The sequence below is a fragment of the Rana temporaria genome, chromosome 3 (genome assembly GCF_905171775.1).
Source record: "Rana temporaria chromosome 3, aRanTem1.1, whole genome shotgun sequence".
In the NCBI taxonomy this organism is placed as follows: Eukaryota; Metazoa; Chordata; class Amphibia; order Anura; family Ranidae; genus Rana; species Rana temporaria.
The window spans coordinates 47110229-47132320 of NC_053491.1; the positions used below are offsets into that span (position 1 = coordinate 47110229).

Consider the following 22092-nt stretch of genomic DNA (forward strand, 5'->3'; position numbering starts at 1 on the left):
CCTCAGTGAGCGGCACGCTACTGCTTACATTTTTAAAATTGCCGAGTGTGTACAGGCTTTCCCGAGCACGGCTAGCTTCGGAACTGCGCTGGCACATGTGCAGTTGCATGTCAGCCGCAGCCATATTTCTTTCCGGTGCCGCTGCCCTCACAGCGGCCTCCAGGAGCAGCCAGGCAGCCGGCCCGCTGGGAATTTTCCCGGGATCCTGGTGGGCCAGTCCGGCCCTGGTAATAGAACAGCTTCTATGAATAGAGGAGAGGTCGGGAAAGGGCAGGCATAGTCAGCACTCTTAATGGGTGCCTATGACAGTTGAAGTGGCTGTATTAACCCCTGCAGCACAGGAAGATTACTGGTATGGGGGGAGGGGATCAGAGGACAGAATAGTTCAACTACAGTAAGACAGCAGCCACCAGCACAAGGGACACACACTTCGCATTGAATGTATGTATGATCCCTTGTGCTGATTTAAAAAAAAAACTAAAAACTAAACAAAGGCTTTAACTATGTATGAAGCATGAGAAATTGAAATGTAATACAAATATAGACAAATTACGAATTCCTCCTAAATTTACCTTTCTGGAGGCTAAGCATCAAATTTGATATGTTATATCCTGAGTTGGCCAAGTACTGAATTTTAACTGTCAGAATTTACATTATCCATACACACTATATTGCCAAACGTATTGGGACACCTGCCTTTACACGCACATGAACTTTAATGGCATCGCAGTCTTAGTCCGTAGGGTTCAATATTGAGTTGGCCCACCCTTTGCAGCTATAACAGCTTCAACTCGGTTTCCCACAAGGTTTAGGAGTGTATCTATGGGAATGTTTGACCATTCTTCCAGAAGCGCATTTGTGAGGTCAGGCACTGGTGTTGGACGAGAAGGCTATCTCTGCTCCAATTCATCCCAAAGGTGTTCTATCCGGTTGAGGTCAGGAATCTGTGCAGGCCAGTCAAGTTCCTCCACCCCAAACTCGCTCATCCATATCTTTATGGCCCTTGCTTTGTGCACTGGTGTGCAGACATGTTGGAACAGGAAGGGGCCATCCCCAAACTGTTCACACAAAGTTAAGAGCATGAAATTGTCCAAAATGTCTAGGTATGCTGATACCCTCCCAACCCCGGAAAAACAACCCCACACAAAGCATAGTCTATCCCTCATTCAATCCATCATGAATGCTGCTGCCAGACTCATCCACCTTACCAACCGCTCTGTCTCTGCTACTCCTCTCTATCCATTCCTCCACTCGCTTCCGTTCACCCAACGAATTAAGTTCAAGACACTAACAACTATTTACAAAGCCATCCACAACTCTGCCCCCAGCTACATCACCAACCTAACCATTCTCTTCGTCCTTCTCAAGACCTACTGCTCCCTCATGACCTGCTTCCATTCTCGTCTCCAGGACTTTTCCAGCACCTCTCCAATCCTATGGAACACCTTACCCCAATCTGTCCAATTATCTCTTACTCATTTAGCTTTTAGACGATCCCTGAAAAACCCTTCTCTTCAAAGAAGCCAATCCTACCCACACCTAACAACTGTATTTTAATTTTCTCCATCTGATCATCCCCCACAGCCATTATCTTTTGTTCCACTCGACCTTCCCTTCTAGACTGTAAGCTCTAACGAGCAGGACCCTCTGATCCCTCCTGTATTGAATTGTATTGTAACTGTACTGTCTTCCCCCATGTTGTAAAGCGCTGCGCAAACTGTTGACGCTATATATATCCTGAATAATAATAATAATGAGTGAGTTTGGGGTGGAGGAACTTCATTGGCCTTTGGGATGGATTACAGCAGAGACTGTGAGCCAGGCCTTCTCCTCTCAAATGTGCTTCTGGAAGAATGGTCAAACATTCCCAAAGACCAGGGATATGCAATTAGCAGACCTCCAGCTGTTGCAGAACTACAAGTCCCACGAGGCATAGCAAGACTGACAGCCACAAGCATGGCACCCAGAGGCATGATGGGACTTGTAGTTTTGCAACAGCTGGAGGTCCACTAATTGCATATCCCTGCCATAGACACACTCCTAAACCTTGTGGACAGCCTTCCCAGAAGAGCTGAAGCTGTTATAGCTGCAAAGGGTGGACCAACTCAATATTGAACCCTACGGACTAAGACTGGGATGCCATTAAAGTTCATGTGCGCGTAAAGGCAGGCGTCCCAATACTTATGGCAATATAGTGTAGCTATGCTAACACTAAGAATTTGATGCTTTCCCTGACTTTTCTTTCACGTGTCTATTCAATGGAAAGTGCAACATGAGGACTGGTTGTAAATAATGGTTGTAACTCCAGAAACTGCTCAGGTGAGGAAAGCTGCTGTGATGCTCAAGTGACAGATCCTTCATGTCATGTTACAGATCCTGTTTCCTCGTCACGGACAACAGTGAAGATGCCGCACGGCTTGTACAGGAATATACATGGGCAGATGTGACTCTTCAGGTTACATAGGAGTTGTCATGTTTCTTGTATCAGAGGACCACTAGCCTTTATAATACGGATATGGAATGGCAAAAACTCATCTTCTGGATGATTCTGATATTGGTGCCTCTTGCAAGCCAAGGTAAATCAAAATGGAGCTTAACACTAGCATGGCATTTCAGGATTTGTTGGCTGTTACCTGCTGAAGGGTTTTTGTTTTTTTCACTTCTACTGTACATAATATACATTTTTATAAATCATTCTGTAAATACTAAACAATAAACTTCCCAGACCATTTTAGGATCCCACTTCTTGAGACAATTGAGACACTTCACTGGAAATTCATGTACAGTAAAACTTTGGTTTGAGAGTGTTTTACAAAACAAGCTACATTTTTTTTTTTATAAATGTTGACTTGATATACAAGCGATGTCTTGATATAGAAGCAGAGTCATGTCACAACTGAGTATAAAATAGAAGAGAGGAGCCTTTAAGTGTAGCAATATTGTTACATTTAATGAAGGTACAACATTTAGCAACATATTGTTACACTTAAGCCCTGTACACACGATCGGTTTGTCTGATGAAAACAGACCGATGGACAGTTTTCATCGGACAAACCGATCGTGTGTGGGCCCCATCGATTTGTTTTCCATCGGTGAAAAAAAATAGAACATGTTTTAAAATGTTCCTATGGATAAAAAACCGATAGAAAAAAAACGATCGTCTGTGTGGAAGTCCATCTGTCAAAAATAAATGCATGCTCAGAATCAATTTGACGCATGCTTGGAAGCATTGAACTTCATTTTTCTCAGCACGTCGTGTTTTATGTCACCGCGTTGGACACGGTCGGATTTTTGACTGATGGTGTGTAGGCAAGACTAATGAAAGTCAGCTTCATCGCATATCCGACGAAAAAATCAATCAGATTAGATTCCATCAGATATCCGATCGTGTGTACAGGGCTTTAGAGGCGCCTCTCTTCTCTTTTATACTCTGTAGCTCCTGCTGGATATTTCTTCTAATCCCCTAGTGGAGGCTTCCATTTGTGGATGGACATTTTATGGTTACACAACCTATCACATTGCTCTAATCTTTTCATATGGACTATGAACTGAAGGACATACGTATGACGAAATAGTTGTGGAACGAATCATTTGCGTTTCCATGATTTCTTAGGAGGAAATTTGCTTTGCTATACAAGTGCTTTGAATTACAAGGATGGTTCTGGAACGAATTATGCCTGCAATCCGAGGTTTTACTGTGTACAAAATATGCACAAACATACAAAAAAAAAAGAATAAATTAATAAATAAATAAAACCATTGCAAAGATCCGCAGGTATGTCTGGAGAAATCTGCCATCACCTACTAACCCTAATTATTTAAACATACTTTAATTTCCATTTGTTTGTTTTGGTGTTATGGCTTATTGAATTGGGCATACTGGTACGTTATCCTGACTGCATTGCAGTTCTAAATTCTAGAAATCTTTGAAAATAAAAATATTCAGTTATGCATAAAACTCAGACCTTGCATTATGGCGTTTTATTTTACTGGAGACTGCAGAAGGTTTAATTTTTTTTACTGTAGACCAGTGGTCTCCAACAGACCTGGTGGCGGTTGCGGCCCTTTGCATACTTTTATCTGACCATTGGGGCACTATTTCTTCCACTGACATTAAGAATGGGCAACGTTCCTACCACTGACATCAATATTGGGGCACTGATTCTCCTACTGACAACAACAATGGGGCATGACTCCACCCACTGACAGCAACAATGGGGCACTGTTCTTCCCACTGATCCAGAAAAAATGTGTATATCCAGGGCGCTCCAAGCATTTGAATCCTGACAGATAAAGTCTGTGTTGGAGAGGGTAGCAAATGTTCACACACTTTAGGCAGCACTCAGAGAGACAAGCAATCTCTAATGGAAACAGAAAAACAAGGCGCCTCTAAGTGCAGAAGTAAAAAACTTTTAATATCCCCTAAAGGGGTTAAAAACACTTACAAGAAAGTGGATGAAACAGGCACGTAGCAAGTAAGTGCATCCAGGAGATGTTCCAGTGGCAGGGCAGTCCCAGTAAAGCTTCCAGTGAAGTCCACGAGATAACAGCCGACTTGTGCTGTGAATGTTTAGAGGACACAAACAGGAAGTGGACAGGAAGTGTGTCATAGAGGCGGGAAGCGTTTCGGAACAGCTCATTGGTTCCTTCTTCAGCCAGTGGAACCAATGAGCTGTTCCGAAATGCGTCCCGCCTCTGACACACTTCCTGTCCACTTCCTGTTTGTGTTCCATGCTGGTTTCTGTCTTGCTTCCTCTGACATCATCCCCAGGCTCCAGCGTGATTGTGTCCTCTGAACATTCACAGCACAAGTCTACTGTTATCTTGTGGATTTCCCTGGAAGCTTTACCATCACAGACTGGGACTGCCCTGCCACTGGAACATCTCCTGGACGCACTTACCTGCTACATGTGTGTTTCATCCACTTTCTTGTAAGTGTTTTTAACCCCTTTAGGGGATATTGAAAGTTTTATACTTCTGCACTTAGAGGCGCCTTGTTTGTTTTTCTGTTCTTCCCACTGACACCAACAATGGGGCATGATTCCACCCACTGACAGCAACAATGGGACACTATTCTATCCACTGACACCAACAGCAATGTGTACAATGAGCTGTGCTCTTTCACCAGTCCCTGTAGTGCAGCTGTGAACTCTTGCTGCAAAAAAGGGAGTCCCCTCAGTCTGTCCACAGAATGCCTCCTGAGATTTAGCAGTGGGAATTAGAGAGTGAGAAAATTATCTGGTCTCCTTGAGGCAACATTGCAGATGTGGTTCGCTGCAGTCTCTGCTGGGCTGCCTCAGGTGTCTCCACTGGTCCGGTCTCTCAGCAGTCTGGTCAGTATGCAGCAGATGTGCTCTCTTCAGTGCCCTCAGCGCCAAGAAGAAGAAGTTCTTAGAGCAGTCTGTTAAAAACGATTCCATCACTCCCTCAGTGTACTATGGGCATTGTGGTGTAAAGGGTTTCATGAGTCGCAATCTTTGTCTGCTGTCCCGGACTTAAATTGCCATGATCCTCAGCGCTCTCCGCCTCCTGACTGGAGGGGATTGTGTAACACAAAATCCAGCATAACAGTATGTAGCATTACCCCCGGAGGAGCTGTTGGTTGTTTTAGGTGGCACATTTACATCGTGGCAGGGATATGCAATTAGTGGACCTCCAGCTGTTGCAAAACTACAAGTCCCATCATGCTTCTGGGTGCCATGCTTGTGGCTGTCAGAGTCTTGCTATGCCTCATGGGACTTGTAGTTCTGCAACAGCTGAAGGTCTGCTAATTGCATATCCCTGGTCTATGGGAATGTTTGACCATTCTTCTGAGTAATTTTCTAGAAAAAAATTATGATTTTTACATGAAAGAGAGTAGTGCCAGAATAGGCCCGGTAGGGAAGTGGTTAAAAAAGTATCCCTTTGTTGTTCTGTTGCATAATTTGAGGTTGCTGCCACAAAGATGCTAATATTTATTATTTTCACTGATATAGGACAAAATCAAGAAAGGCAGCAAAGCAACTTAGAAAAGATTTTGTCCAAATGGAAATCTAAAATTAAGAATCATCTTCCCATAATGTCGAACATAAAAACAAAACTTCAATCTGATGACATAAAATTGCTCCTGGATAGAATGGCATTTAATTTTGGATCATTATGGACTACATCAGAAAGTGATCCATCACTCCTTGGGACTCGGAAAAGCAAAGCAAAGAAAAATCGTCTGTCGGAATTTCTCTATAATATTTCATCATATTTACAGAAAGAAGAATCAAATGAGCAGGAGGGTGAAGCCTGGAACTCATTGCTTCAACAGTTTCTCCAGATACCAGTGGAGAGATCTCCAACTTTACCACTCCTAAAGCTACATGACTTTCTTGTCTCTCTAAGAGGAAGTCAAAACTGGAGTGTTCTTCTCAACTTCTTACAGAGAGTTTTCAAATCAATTAACAACAGTCAAAATGCTCGTAATCTTCTAGGACATAACTGGGAGATCCTCGGTGGTTTGATGGACACTCTATTTCAAGCACTTCTTAGTGGAACCTTCACACGGACTGCAACTCTACAAGGGGTCCTATGTTTTTTTATGGGTCACAGTAATTGTGGTCTTCATCCTGTTCAGATTCTAAAGCTCCTGTTACCCCTTGAAGGCAAAAACTGGACACCTGTGGTCAATGTGCAGTCAGGGGTTTCAGTCGCATCACATGGAAAATATAGGCCTTTCAATATGCTTTCAGAAAGCTTGAAGGAAAAACATACCAACTCCAGTAGATTTAATCCTTTATTTGAACAGGAGGAAGTACAAAATGTTTTTGACATTTTTTACCGCTCCAAGGAGAAGGAGAGTGGAACCAAGGCTGTTGATGTGGAAGGGAGTCCAGAGGATGTTGTCTGGGAAGTACTAGAAGATCTTCACTACAATCTTATGAAAAGAATGGAAAGATCTGTATATGACAACTTGAACAGAAAAGTCTCTCGCATGAAAGGGACCCTGATGAACAGAGTGTCATCAGTGATTGGAATACCACACGCTGATCAGAATGGAAAGTGTTCAGTAGGTAGGTTCTACTGTATGTATAACCAATATATATGAGAGAATATAAATAGCCAGACTATGGATGAATGGATGCTTTTGTCAGGGAAATTTGGCTGTACGCTATGCGCACACCATATCTCCTGTGCTAATAAGCACACATTTCGTCTAATGATATATTGCATCTTACCTATCATTCTATTTCCCATATATACCCAAGTAAACAGACATCACCATAGCTTACAGTCTCAGCTCCATCATCATGACAGCCCCTTCTCTGATTATAACAACTCAAAGACTTGATATTACCGCTGATAGGAATCCTTATTCTGTGTTGTTCCAGAGAACAATGCATACCCGGAATATACTACCGTTTCTTGTGGATGGGAGGCTATCTGCAGGTGCACGCTACGAGTCTCGACATGTGCTGATCAGACACAGCAGAGACAAGAGCGCACATTCGCCTATAAATGATAATGTCCTTGCAGAGCGAACATATCCCCTCAGACGATCCTCTGTGCAATGCACAGGGGCCCTTTCACTGGCGGACATACCCCCACTCTGCAAACACCTCTCCCCAATCCCAGGAAGTTTTCCACTACCAGACAGGACTCAACCAGCGTCAGTCTGCCCCAGTCAGAGCGGGCTGCGGGAGTACTAACAATGGGCGACACTTTGACAATACATATTAAATACATCTTCATAAGATTTCCACAACAGTTTAATAAAACATTCTGAGATACAGTGTGAATTGGAGTTTGTGTGCATTAGTTCACATATATCAATTTTTTTAAGACATGGGAGAAGATAAACAAATCTTTAGGAAATTCTATCCTGTTCCAAATCCATGACTCATATATCAAGGTGATCCATGGTCTTGTTCACTTGTCAAAATCATATACATTTTTCTAGTTTAGATTTATACTGTCACACTTTTATAACAGTTGTATTAAATTGACAACAATATCTTTTTTTTTTTTTTTTTTTCAGGTAATCTGCAGCAACTGCTCTTGTGGTAAGTATTGCATCCACTTATACTGTTATCCTAAAAGTTTATGCAGGGTCATACACACATTGGTCGCATGGTAGGCAATTATCCTGTGCTCCTGGATAGGAGGGGCAGTGGGATGGCATGTAGAGGAATCAACCCCCTCTATTTTCTTCCTACAGCCCCTCCTATCCACCTCTTGCTGTGATTGGCCCCTGTGTGATGCCCTGCCCCCACCTGTCACAGCGCTGCTGGGTTCCCTCCTGTCAAGAATCTGTCAAGATGGAGGGTGGGGGAAGGGGCTGGTAACTGTGTCATTTACTGGCCCCTTCCTTGTCTTATTGAATAGTCAGTGATCCGTACTGATCGCTGACTCTATAACTAAGGCATAGTAAACTGTGTTTACTAGGCTTCAGTTTGTAAGTGAATGGGAAGCTCTGTGCAGAGCTATTCCTGTCCATTCATTCTGAGGTTGAGGTTGCAGAGATGAAGATTGAGGGCTGTGTCCTTATTCTCTGTTTCTGTCTCAAATGTGAAACATCAGAGATCTGTTTAGACCTCTAATATTTCACCAAAGCCCCCCAACCGGGCTCCTAAAAAAAAAAAAAAATGTAAAAAGTAAATAAATAAAATAGAATGGTAATATATAATAATAAAAAAAATGATAAAAATAAAAAACCACTAACACCAGTGGCGGAACTACCAGGGTCTCAAAGGTCACACTTACAATCAGACCCTGGCATTCCACCACTGTGGAGGGAGCCCCGGCTGGGCCCTTTATGGTTTCTTGCACAGGGACCCTAAAAGTTCTAGTTACGCCTCTGAGTTTGTCATATGTACTTTTCACACTACCTGTATTTCAGCTGCAGAAAACAAGTGGCATTTAGTATTATCTCGTATTAACTGAGTGCCCCCCCTTTGTGTTTAAGGCAATATACTGTGTAATTCCAGGGATTTCAGTATGGTGGGTATAAGCAGGTTCAGGCTAATAGTCTACAAAACTTCATCATTCATCATCATACACCATACTGTATATTCTGAATTACACAAATAATATTTATTAAAAAAACAATGCAAAACCTTGTCTTTTCTATTCAATAATCATAGAAATATAATGTAGAGCTAGAAATAAAAAAATACTGTGTTATGCATCAACAGAAAACGATTATCTTAGTGTGGCACTCGTAAAAAATGTACTTTATAGAGAAAGTAGGCACACACTAGTAATAATTATTGATAAAAATGGACTTTGTAAATATCAATGTCACTTCATCTTGTTGTTTTGCCTCAAAAAGGTAACACTTTATTGCATGTGGATCTCACTAGCATTTGTCTCCACACAGACATCCACTGATACCAATGATTAGCGCTATACCTGTCATGAATTGTAGCGACAACTCTTGTTTACTAAATCCATGCTTTCGTTACCAATGGGGCGCCTAAAAAGTTTCATCATCAATGAAAATGGATTTTGATATAGTAAGAAATGTGGTGCCCATGATTACCCAACAATCATTCTGATTTAGTTAAAGCGGAGTTCCGGCCACAATTTCACTTTTTAAATATAAATACCCCTGTAATACACAAGCTTAATGTATTCTAGTAAAGTTAGTCTGTAAACTAAGGTCCATTTTGTTAGGTTGTTACAGCATTTAGACACTTTATAAAATAGAAATTGACTGGGGCCATCTTAAGTGTGGGCATCATGAAGCCAGACTGTATGACTTCCTGGATTTCAGCCTTGCAAATCTCGCACATGCTCAGTGCTGCACAAGCAGTGTCAGATCAGGTTTCAGCACCTGTGTTGTCCAAGTCACATGATTCTTTGAGACTGGGGAATGCACAGACTCCTGGAAAGTTACACCCACTACATTCCCAGGAGTCTGTGCGGTGTAGGTTAGGAAGCATTAAGCACCTAGGTGCAGGAAGTGGGAAGATTAACTATTCTGCCTAGCAACAACACTTTGAAGGCATCTAAAAAAAAAAATTTTTTTCGTAAAGGACTAATGACATTTTTTTAAAACTATTAATGTAATGTTATATTTATGGTTGGAACTCCACTTTAACAATTGTTGACTACCCATGGCCATGAGAACATTAGGCCATGGGATGTGAGAGAAGTTCAAGAGAGATACAGGGACTGCATAAACTGATTAATTTGCCAGAAATAATAATAATAATGCATTATTAGCTGAATTCTATCACATTTCTTATTTAGTGCAGAGACAGAGTTTCTTACCCAGATAGCAAGTAATTGTGCTGCAAGTTTGAAAATGACTTGCTAAGCTATTGCTAGACTAGCCAGGCATCACAAGTTTGTTGCACAATTGCAGCAAGTCCGCATTGCATGACTCCAGATCAACTTTCTTTGCAGACATTCTGAAAGTCTGCTGTAAGTTCTGATTCAGTTACGTGTTGCAATAGTCATCCCACCACAGGGGGTCACTGTGGCTGTGTTTTCATGCTGTTGACTTGCAGAACTTTTGCTGTAGACTCAACACTGCAACTTTGTTCTTGCTGGAGATACTTGCCATACAAATTTGCTACCAATTGGAAAAGTGTCAACTTTCCAGTGAAAATGTGCAACAAGTTAACAGACTTACAATTTAACACTGCCACAAATCTGTGGAAAGTTATCCTTGCTATCTGGGTACTAGTAAGGCCCAGACCCACTTATACTTACCTCTCCTGGCTCCCCTGCTGCTCTTTTCCTTCTGGAGCCTAAACACGTTTAAGGCCTCGTACACACGACCGAGTTTCTTGGCAAAAACCAGCAAGAAACTTGCTGGGATTTTTTTTTTGCAGAGAAAACCGGTCGTGTGTACATTTTTCGACAAGGAAACTGTCGAGGATCCCGTCGAGCCAAAAAGAGAGCATGTCTTCTTTTTCCTCGACGGGAATGGAGAAACTTGCCTTCGTCGAGTTCCTCGACAGCCTAACAAGGAACTCGACGAGGAAAACGATGTGTTTCGCCCGTCGAGTTCCTCGATCGTGTGTACGAGGCTTCAGATGGTATTGGAGTTTACACAGGGTTGTTGATTTCCATGTCCTCCTCCTCAAGTGTTGGTGTTCAGGTCTGGCAGTAGATTGATTAGCACTGAGCAATTCATCCTGGCAAGAGGTCTTTGCTCACTCATTTTTGGAACAGAGTGGAGAGTGAGATCTCACTCCCTTTTCTGCTGACATTGTTATCCGTGTGGTAAGGACAGACCAGAAATCCCCAATCAGAAGTCAGACAGCCATAAAAAGCTAACAGAGGTTCTAGTCTTTCGATACATTATTAATAAGCAGTGTTTTCTACTGCCATTGTGTGTCCTCCACCTAACTCAATTCCTGTCCCAGGGACTACATTTTCCTTGGAGTAGAAGATGAGGAAGCATCTCTAAAATTAACAAGAATACAATGTAAAAGGCCATTGGTTTTTCCCCGATACCCCAACGACAGAAAACAAACCGGATATAAAATAATCAAAATGTATTACATTAAATCAATTAAAAATAGGCAGAGCTCATCTAGTTAAAAAAAAAACATATTTGTCATAAACTCACCTCTAACCCTGCTGGGACTTCCATGCTTAGTAAAGAAGAGCTTTGAAATCTTCTGCTGTGTTTGCCATTTCCTGTTATTTTTTGGGTAAGCCCATTTGGACCACTACGATTTACTGTTTTTTTTAATATATGTATTATGTTGTTTTAAATATTAATGCCATTTGTATCAATAGTTTTTATATATTTCAAGTAATATTGTGCTCCATTCTTTATATCCCTCATTCCTCCTGAAGAAATGGCTCATGACGTAAAATATGTTGAGGGCCTGCTGATTTGTAGATCATCCTGCATCTGTAACTTTTATCTTGGATGTTCTTTACCAAGCATGTAGGGTTAGAGGGGAGTTTATGACAATTATGTTTTTTATCTTGATGAGCGATGCCTATTTTTAATTGATTAGCGTAATACATCTTTATATCCGTTTGGTCTTCTGTCTTTGGGTTACTGGGAAAATCAATGACCTTTTACAATGTATTCGTGTCTATAAATTGATGGAATGTGGTATCCTTCTTATTGAAATACCTCCCATATTGGTATTTTATTTTAGATATCTCCAAAATAGAGATACAGATGCCAAACAAAACTGACAGGGGTTCTTACCATCCTCTACTCTATAACAAAAAGTTGTGACTAGAGATGCATTTCAGTCTTCTGTACATTCATAGGACAATCAATGTTGACTGCCTTTTGAGAATAGTGTTGTGTTTCACATTAATATGATGTTGATACTGATGTCAGTGTTGTGTTCTACACAGGGGAATACAACATAATATATCATGGAATGTCCAGTCCCTTGGTTTTACATCAACAAGTTTTCCATCAGCCCCCCCAATCCTGACATGTGTTAAACCTGCTTGGAAAACAGAGGTCAAGACACATAACATCTCCAGGAGGTCACAATCTGATGTGCTGGAGGAATCTCAACCCTATACAGAAGTCCTGGAAGCAGTATGCAATGATTCTATTCCAGGACTGCCTGGAGTCTCCAACTTTACAGTGTTTTTATACTGCAATGTTTACAATGCTACTGGCTACTCAGTAGATACAGCTTATGACCTTCAGGCTGCTTGCTCTGATGCTGCATGGTACCTTTCTTCCATGGAAGAAGACTCGTTTTGGGTGTGGGTATGCAGGGAATATTTCCCACTTGAATTTAATACTACTGTCTGCAAAAACTCATCATTTCCAAGGAGCAGCCAAGATCTATCAATGATGAGTGACCTGTGCACTAATGTCTTCAACAGCTCTGAGGCCATCAGAGAACTACGGAACAATATTAGATGCCCAGATGTATGGCAGGGCATGTCCATGAACCCCAAATCCTTAAAGACATGCCTATTTGAAAACAAAACATTCTTGATGGAGAAACTTTGTAGTAATAACTCATTATCCAGCATGCCAGAGGACACTAGGACTTGGGTAACCAGACTATGCCAAAGACAGATCGTAAAAACAATTATGCTGAATGCAAATCATAGCTCTTGTAGCTACAAGTCCTGGGACAGTAATGATTTTCAAAATGGTACATTGGTGGAAGACTGCAAAGGGATCAACATGCAGGATTTTAAGGATTTAGTATGCAGAAATGCATCTTTATATTTTTTGCTTAAAGCCGTCCACCCGTGGGTTGTGGATTATTGCTGGAAAAATGTATCCTTAAATGGAAAATGCTTTCTCCAAAGACTGGCAGATGCATTACCTATTTCACCAAGCTTTGATTCCTCCCAACTATGTAGAAATCCAGTATCGTACATCATAGGTCTTGTCTCTCAATTATCACAGTGTGACAGTGAGTCCTATGGCTGGGCGCTCAATGTCCAGTATCTACTGAAGATGCTCGATTTTCTCTTCACGTTCTCAGACCCGGAGCAAATAGGTAAGGAAACAAGGGATAGACTGGGAGAAGCCATCCTCCTCTCTAGCCTGCTGGATAATAGCTCTTTCTGGGCTTCTTTCAAGATGAATTCCTCGCTGAGCATCCTACGGACTGTGGAGCTGTATCTAGAGAAGGAGAGCAGTGATTCTAATAAGGAGGATCTTCTGAGCTGCTTTAGCGTAAGTTACTATTATCAGATCAGATTTTAAAATAACAGTATTGTATGTGATCTATTACTTGTATAATATTTGAAGCCTGAAGTTTGTCTAAACTTGGAGCTCATTGTCAAAAAAAATAAATTACTAATGCCCTGTACACACAATCGGAATTTCCGAAGGAAAAAGCCAGACAGACTTTTTCCATCGGAAATTCCGATTGTGTGTACAGGGCAATCGGAAATTCCAAGGAATTCTGTCAGAGTTTAGAGTGGAATTCCAAGGAATTCCGATATGATTTTGGTCAGACAAAGGTCCGACCGTGTGTACGGGGCTTAAGGGGAAGTAAATAGAGGCGTAAGTAGAACCTTCAGGGCTCTAGTGCAATAAATCATAACGCCCCCCCCCCCCCCGGCCAGGGCTCCCCCATGGTGGCTGAACTCCAAGGCCTAGTCACAAGTTTTGTCACCCTCATAGTTCTGTCACTGGTGTCAGTAGCTTTTTATTCAATTTGTTTATCCTTTTTTTTTTACCATTTTATTATATTCATTTATTTACAGTTTTATTTTTTTTATAATTTTTTTTTAGGTGGTCCTTTGTGAAATATCAGGGTTCTAAACAGACCTTTGATGTTTTATCTTTGATGCAGAGAAAGGAGATTAAAGTCCTCAATTTCTTTCTCTGCAGCCTTAACAGCACAGAATGAAAGGACAGGAATAGCTCTGTACAGAGCTTCCCAGTCCTTCCCAAATTGCAACCTCAATTATGAATGAACAGAGTCAGTAATATGTACAGATCATTGACTCTATTAAAGCGGAGTTCCACCCAAAAGTGGAACTTCCGCTTTAAGCACTCCTCGCCCACTTACATGCCACATTTGGCATGTCAATTTTTGGGGGTGGCTTCGTTAGAAGGGGGACTTCCTGTCCCACTTCCTCCATCTGCCTACGGACCGCCTAGGCACCTCATCCTCTTGCCCTAGGGCTAGGCAGCCCCTCCCTCTAGGCGATCTCCTGGGACACGTGACAGGTCCCAGAAGATCCACTCCGAGAGCGCAGTCGTAAGTGCGTGCCCGGCCGTGAAGCCGAAAGTTGTCACGGCCCAGTGCCCGGAGTGGCAATGGAGGCACCAGTGGAGAGAAGAGGGAGAGGAGAGAGGCTCCGGGTGGCCGCATCACTGGACCGTCAAACAGGTAAGTGTCGTTTATTAAAAGTCAGCAGCTACACTTTTTGTAGCTGCTGACTTTTAATAAACATAAAAAGCCTGGAACTCTGCTTTAATTAAGACAAGGAAGGCGCCAGTAAATGACACATTTATCGGTCACTTTCCATCCTGTTAGGCCCCGTACACACGACCGAACATGTCCGCTGAAACTGGTCCGACGGACCAGTTTCAGCAGGCATGTTCGGTCGTGTGTACGGCCGACTGGACAATTTTCCGGCGGATCGGACATTTTCCAGCGGACAAATGTTTCTTAGCATGCTAAGAAACATGTCCGCTGGAAGCCTGTCCGTCGGACATGTTCGGTCGTCTGTACAGACTCACCGGACATGTGTGGAAGCATTTACCTTCCAGGGCCGCGCACGTTGCCGCGTAATCGTCGCGGCCACGTCACCGCGTATCGTGTCCACGCGGATTTCTGTTTGATGGTGTGTATGTATAGCGTTTACAAAATAGGAGATGGTTTTATGTAATTTTTATTAATAATTTTTTTTTACTAGTAATGCCGGCGATTTTTTTCATGACTGCGACATTATGGCGGACACATCGGACACTTTTGACACATTTTTGGGACCAATGTCATTATCACAGCGAAAAAAGGGGAGATTGCGAATGTATCCTCACATGAAGTGAGCATGTGGATACATAGTGGTGTACCATGTGCCACGTCCTAAATGGATTCAAAAGAGAAAATGACCTAGGGGAAAGTCATGGACTTTGAAGGCACTGTACTCTGGTAGAGATATAGGTCAGAAAACAAGGAATTTTTCTAAAAAGCATTTATTACAAAATATAATACACAATTCTTTAAAAATCTCCATACACTTGGGTTCACACAGTAACACTTAAGCAGCGTACATGTAGTCATACCGGATCACCAGGAATAGGTAACTATACATCATAAATAAATAAATATTCTACATAGAGGCGAAACCTCCAACCAATAGAAAATAGAAATGACTCCTGGAATAGAACCGTAGACTCATAGACTAGATGACTACACGATGATGAATGAGACGCTGCGGCCTGACATGTTTCGCACTGGATATGGCGCTTCTTCAAAGAGCTTTTTAGTTAAGGTGTGCTACAGTTGTGGAGAAAGAACATAAGTCATATATAATGTCTACAAAATATGCATATAATAACAAACGAATGGTAAAATAGTTTAGTTGTGAGTACTGGTAGTCAGTAGTTGTGCATGCGGAGGAGAGGACAGGTAGGCAAGATCCAGAAACACCAGACCAAAGGGGTGGGGGAGGGGCTAAAGGCCCAAGCAGGTGGTGGTTGCAAAATGCCCTAGATTTCACACAAAGGGGACATGAGTGCATAGTAATCAAGTAAGAAAAGGTAGTGCTGTAATAGAGCATGGTAATAATAGTAAGCTGAAAAAATAATTCAAGCAAAAATACTCACACCCGGGAGCATCGATTAAACAGGGTAACATTAACCCAAAGTTAGAGCTAATAGAGATAAGGTCACAAGATCTTGCTGGGATAGAGTGTGGGCAGAACAAGCAAGCACACAAGAGTAATTTTAAGTGTGCAAGGATGCATACAGTATCTGGAATATAAACGAATAACATTTTAAATACCATGAATCCCAGGAAGCTGGATAGTTGCTAGTTAATAAAAGGATGAGGCTTACCAGTATGAGATATTTAAAAATTATAGGGGTGCCGTGGCCGTGGTCCTAAGCATAGCATCAAAAAATGGGGCAGAATTGCAGAGAGATGCTGCAGTTAAACAGAAAAATTGTAGAGTAGCAGTAAGGGAACCATAACAGGCAGCTACAAAACCAACACAATCCCTGAAATGAAAATATAAAAAGGGCCTGGGTAAATGTCTATAACAGACCAAAGAGATGAGCTGCACCCCTAGGTTTACAGCCCTGCCCGGCGGCGGCGTTGTGACGTCACTCACGGCGGGCGGGGATTACCATTCATGGCTGGCTGGGATGGCACTAGCCAGCGCCACCGACGAGGAACCATTTCCAGCAGCAAGTAAGGCAGCCATAAATATTATGCTGACAGCATCATGAAATACGGCGTATTTTTTTAATATGCAGCATAGCGGCGGGGGGAGGGGGGTAAATGTCCTGCACAGTGCACAGGACATTAATACATAAGTTACCATGACCAGTGCAGGACATTTACCCCCCCCCCCCCACATGCTGCATATTAAAAAGATCATATTCATCATATTTACATTTAATAATTTTCAAATTGCATCAATGATGCAATTTGAAAATGATTAAATGTAAATATGATGAATATGATCTTTTTAATATGCAGCATGTCGGGGGGGGGGTAAATGTCCTGCACTGGTCATGGTAACTTATGTATTAATGTCCTGTGCAGGACATTTACCCCCTCCCCCCGCCGCTATGCTGCATTTTAAAAAAATCACAGACAGTCATCAAAGTTAATAATCTTCAGACTGCATCATTCTGTATGCAGTCTGAAGATTATTAACTGTGATGACGGTCTGTGATTTTTTTAATATTCAGCATGGCGGCGGGGGGAGGGGGTAAATGTCCTACCTACACAGTTGCACTGGTCATAGTAACTCATGTATTAATGTCCTGCACTGTGAGTTACCATGACCAGTGCAGGACATTTACCCCCTCCCCCCATGCTGCATATTAAAAAAAAATATTTGCCGAAAATATTTGCCGAGAACCTCTGGACAAGGATTACTCCGCCTGAGCCCGAAAACCATCAAATAGTCCCTGCAGAGTAATCCTTGTGCTGCTGATCCCGGCAATTACATTACTCAGTGTATCTGTATAGAAGAGGACATTGGGGCTCAGATTAAATTGTCCGAACTGCTGTATAAGGATAAGAAATTTCCCCTACCAACTTTAACTACTAGTGTTCCTCCACCAGCTAAGCCACAGTACAGTTTGAATCATGTGTCCGGGTAGAAGGCGGAAGGAGACCCAGACACATGATTCAAACCCCGTACTGTCCGGGTCAATCCCGTACAGGTGGCAACCCTAGGTAAATGTCCTGCACTGGTCAATGGTCATGGTAACTCATGTATTAATGTCCTGCACAGTGCAGGGTGCTGTGTAATGTAAAGGGGGCCAGTGATGCAGGGTGCTGTGTAATGTAAAGGGGTCCAGTGATGCAGGGTGCTGTGTAGTGTAAAGGGTCCAGTGATGCAGGGTGCTGTGTAATGTAAAGGGTCTAGAGGTACAGGGTGCTGTGTAATGTAAAGGGGTCCAGTGATGCAGGGTGTTGTGTAATATAAAGGGGTCCAGTGATGCAAGGTGCTGTGTAATGTTAAGGGGTCCAGTGATGCAGGGTGCTGTGTAATGTAAAGGGGTCAAGTGATGCAGGGTGCTGTGTAATGTAAAGGGTCCAGTGATGCAGGGTGCTGTGTAATGTAAAGGGGTCCAGACGTGCAAGGTGCTGTGTAATGTAAAGGGGTCCAGTGATGCAGGGTGCTGTGTAATGTAAAGGGGTCCAATGATGCAGGGTGATGTGTAATGTAAAGGGGTCCAGAGGTGCAAGGTGCTGTGTAATGTAAAGGGGTCCAGTGATGCAGGGTGGGGGGACACGTTTAATCCCCGCTATAAAAGGCTAATTTTTAAGTTGATCATTTTGTACGGCCCCCGAATGATGTTACAAAAATCCAAATGGCCCTTGGCAGAAAAAAGGTTCCCCACCCCTGGCATAAAGGGTGGTATACCCACCATGGGAAAAGTATCTCGGATGGCCACTGATCCAGATGTAACCCCCCGCACGCAGAACAGATCACCAGCAGTCACAATAATATACACTAATATAAGATACTGTATGCATCCTTGCACACTTAAAATTACTCTTGTGTGCTTGTTCTGGCCACACTCTATCCCAGCAAGATCTTGTGGCCTTATCTCTATTAGCTCTAACTTTGGGTTAATGTTACCCTGTTTAATCGATGCTCCCGGGTGTGAGTATTTTTGCTTGAATTATTTTTTCAGCTTACTATTATTACCATGCTCTATTACAGCACTACCTTTTCTTACTTGATTACTATGCACTCATGTCCCCTTTGTGTGAAATCTAGGGCATTTTGCAACCACCACCTGCTTGGGCCTTTAGCCCCTCCCCCACCCCTTTGGTCTGGTGTTTCTGGATCTTGCCTACCTGTCCTCTCCTCCGCATGCACAACTACTGACTACCAAATACTCACAACTAAACTATTTTACCATTCGTTTGTTATTATATGCATATTTTGTAGACATTATATATGACTTATGTTCTTTCTCCACAACTGTAGCACACCTTAACTAAAAAGCTCTTTGAAGAAGCGCCATATCCAGCGCGAAACATGTCAGGCCGCAGCGTCTCATTCATCATCGTGTAGACATCTAGTCTATGAGTCTACGGTTCTATTCCAGGAGTCATTTCTATTTTCTATTGGTTGGAGGTTTCGCCTCTATGTAGAATATTTATTTATTTATGATGTATAGTAACCTATTCCTGGTGATCCGGTATGACTACATATACGCTGCTTAACTGTTACTGTGTGAACCCAAGTGTATGGAGATTTTTAAAGAATTGTGTATTATATTTTGTAATAAATGCTTTTTAGAAAATTTCCTTGTTTTCTGACCTATATCTCTACCAGAGTACAGTGCCTTCAAAGTCCGTGACTTGCCCCTAGGTCATTATCACAGCGAAAAGTGCTATAAAAATGCACTGATTACTGTGAAAATGACAATGGCAGTGAAGGGGTTAACCACTAGGGGGCGTTAAGGGGTTAAGTGTGCCCTAAGGGAGTGATTCTTACTGTAGGGGGCGTGGCTGTAGGTGTGACTTCACTGATCGTCGTTTCCTATATCAGGGAACAGACGATCAGTGTCACTGCCACACAGAAGAACGAGGAAGGTGTGTTTACACACACCTCTCCCCGTTCTTCAGCTCCTGTGACCGATCACGGGACAACGTAAAGGTAGGTGCCCGTGCCCAGCCGTGCCCTTCTGCCGACGTATATCGGCATGAAGGGGTCCTTAAGTGGTTAAGAGGTTCTAATTGCAGGGAGGCGGGCATTCCAATCATGTGACCACTGTGATTGGCAGTCATATGATGGGAAGGCTCCTGATCGCAGATCTGCATCAGGAGCTTTTTGGTACCTGCTGGTTACTGTGTTGGGTGTGCATAGGGAGCGTGCACTCAGCACAGTAATGTTTTTATATAGGGCTGCATTTAATGCGGCCTCTAAGCATTAAAGCCTAGCCGCCGAATATATGCATACGGCCAGCGGGGAGAGGTTAAAGGAGTGATGGCGAACCTTGGCACCCCAGATGTTTTGGAACTACATTTCCCATGATGCTCAACTACACTGCATGGGAAATGTAGTTCCAAAACATCTGGGGTGCCAAGGTTCGCCATCACTGGGTTAAAGCAACAGTTTTAGTCCCTTTTGGGGTATTGGTTTTACATAAATAAATAAAAGCTGACCATTGCAAGCACTCACTTACACTGTCAGTGTAAAATGATTTCTACCAACCCTCTGACACTTTTGCTGGACAGCTCTATCTATTAAAGGTAATAGCTAGGGATGTCCCGATACCGATACTAGTATCGGTACCGATACCGAGCATTTCCCCGAGTACTTGTACTCGGGGGGAAATGCTCCGATTCCTCACCCGATACCTGGGCAGGCAGGTGAGTTGCAAGTCTTCTCCCCCCGTGATGTCTTTCCCCCATGCTCCGTGCTGTCTTTTCCCCCGTGCTCCGTGCTGTCTTTTCCCCGTGCTCCGTGCTGTCTTTTCCCCCGTGCTGTCTTTTCCCCGTGCTGTCTATTCCCTTGTGCTGTCTTTTCCCCGTGCTCCGTGCTGTCTTTTCCCCGTGCTCCTGCTGTCTTTTCCCCGTGCTCCGTGCTGTCTTTTCCCTGTGCTCCGTGCTGTCTTTTCCCCGTGCTCCGTGCTGTCTTTCCCCTGTGCGCCGTGCTGTCTTTTCCCTGTTCTCCGTGCTGTCTTTCTCCCGTGCTCTCTTTCCCACCGTGCTTCGTGCTGTCTTTTCCCCCGTCCGTGCAGTCCTCTCCCCCTGTCCGTGCCGCTTTTCCCCCTCAATTTGTCAGGATGGAGAGCGGAGGTAGGAGCCGCTAAATCCGGCTCCTACCTTTTCCGAATGATCACTGACTCTGTCCATTCATATAACTGTCTTTTCCCCGTGCTCCGTGCTGTCTTTTCCCCGTGCTGTCTTTTCCCCGTGCTCCGTGCTGTCTTTTCCCCGTGCTGTCTTTTCCCCGTGCTCCGTGCTGTGTTTTCCCCGTGCTCCGTGCTGTGTTTTCCCCGTGCTCCGTGCTGTCTTTTCCCCGTGCTCCGTGCTGTCTTTCCCCTATGCTCCGTGCTGTCTTTCCCCCGTGTTGTCTTTTACCCCTGCTGTCTTTTCCCCCGTCCGTGCAGTCCTCTCCCCCTGTCCGTGCCGCTCTTCCCCCTCAATTTGTCAGGATGGAGAGCAGAGGAAAATCCGGCTCCTACCTTTTCCGAATGATCACTGACTCTGTCCATTCATATAACTGAGCATCGTAACCTCCTGTGTTTACGATGCTTCAGTTTATGAATGGAGAGGAGCTTCTCTCCATTCATTTTAGCTGAGGCTGCAGAGAAAGGGACTGAGGAATCTGTGTCCTTAGTCCCTTTCGCTGTCTTAAAGGGGAGATGTCAGAGGTCTGTTAAGACCCCTGATATCTCTCCAAAGACCCCCAACAGGGCTGATTAAAAAAAAAATTGCAATAATTTTTTTTTTTAAATGAATAAAAATAAAATGTAAATAAAAAAAAACACACTGACAATCCACTCCCCCCCCCTAAAAAAAATCACTTAAAAAAAAAAAATACTGACACTGTCACATGACATTAAAAAAAATATCGGTAATCGGTATCGGCGAGTACTTGAAAAAAAGTATCTTGTATTCGGTCTCAAAAAAGTGGTATCGGAACAACCCTAGTAATAGCAGAATTACTGGCTGGATCACCAGATACAAATAAAGTTGGGTAAGCAGCAAAATCGAAGTTTAGATACACTTTAAAATGCAACTAAAATAATAATTTGGAGATTTGGAGGAGGCTGAGAGCAACTTAATGGACCTTTTGAGTTAGGAATATACTAATATACTTATACTTGAATATAATTTGTTTAAACAAGAGTTTGGGTCACTTTGCAGAAATATATCAGTAAGTAAAATGAACAGACCAAACGGATCACTTTATCATACATCAACATTCCACATTATTGTTTCCATTATAACCACTTGCATGTATATGTCTGGGGTATATTACAATTCTTAGGTCGTT

General features: G+C 42.9%; 1 protein-coding gene across 1 annotated transcript in view; it reads left to right on the forward strand.

Moving 5' to 3' along the window:
• Positions 1-2515: 2515 nt before the first annotated feature.
• Positions 2516-22092, forward strand: part of STRC (stereocilin) — a 152935-nt gene continuing 133358 nt past the window's right edge. The window contains exons 1-4 of the mRNA XM_040341538.1: positions 2516-2576; positions 5976-7040; positions 8006-8030; positions 12307-13606. Coding sequence (XP_040197472.1) covers positions 2516-2576; positions 5976-7040; positions 8006-8030; positions 12307-13606 — 2451 coding nt within the window. The remainder of the gene's footprint in view (positions 2577-5975; positions 7041-8005; positions 8031-12306; positions 13607-22092) is intronic.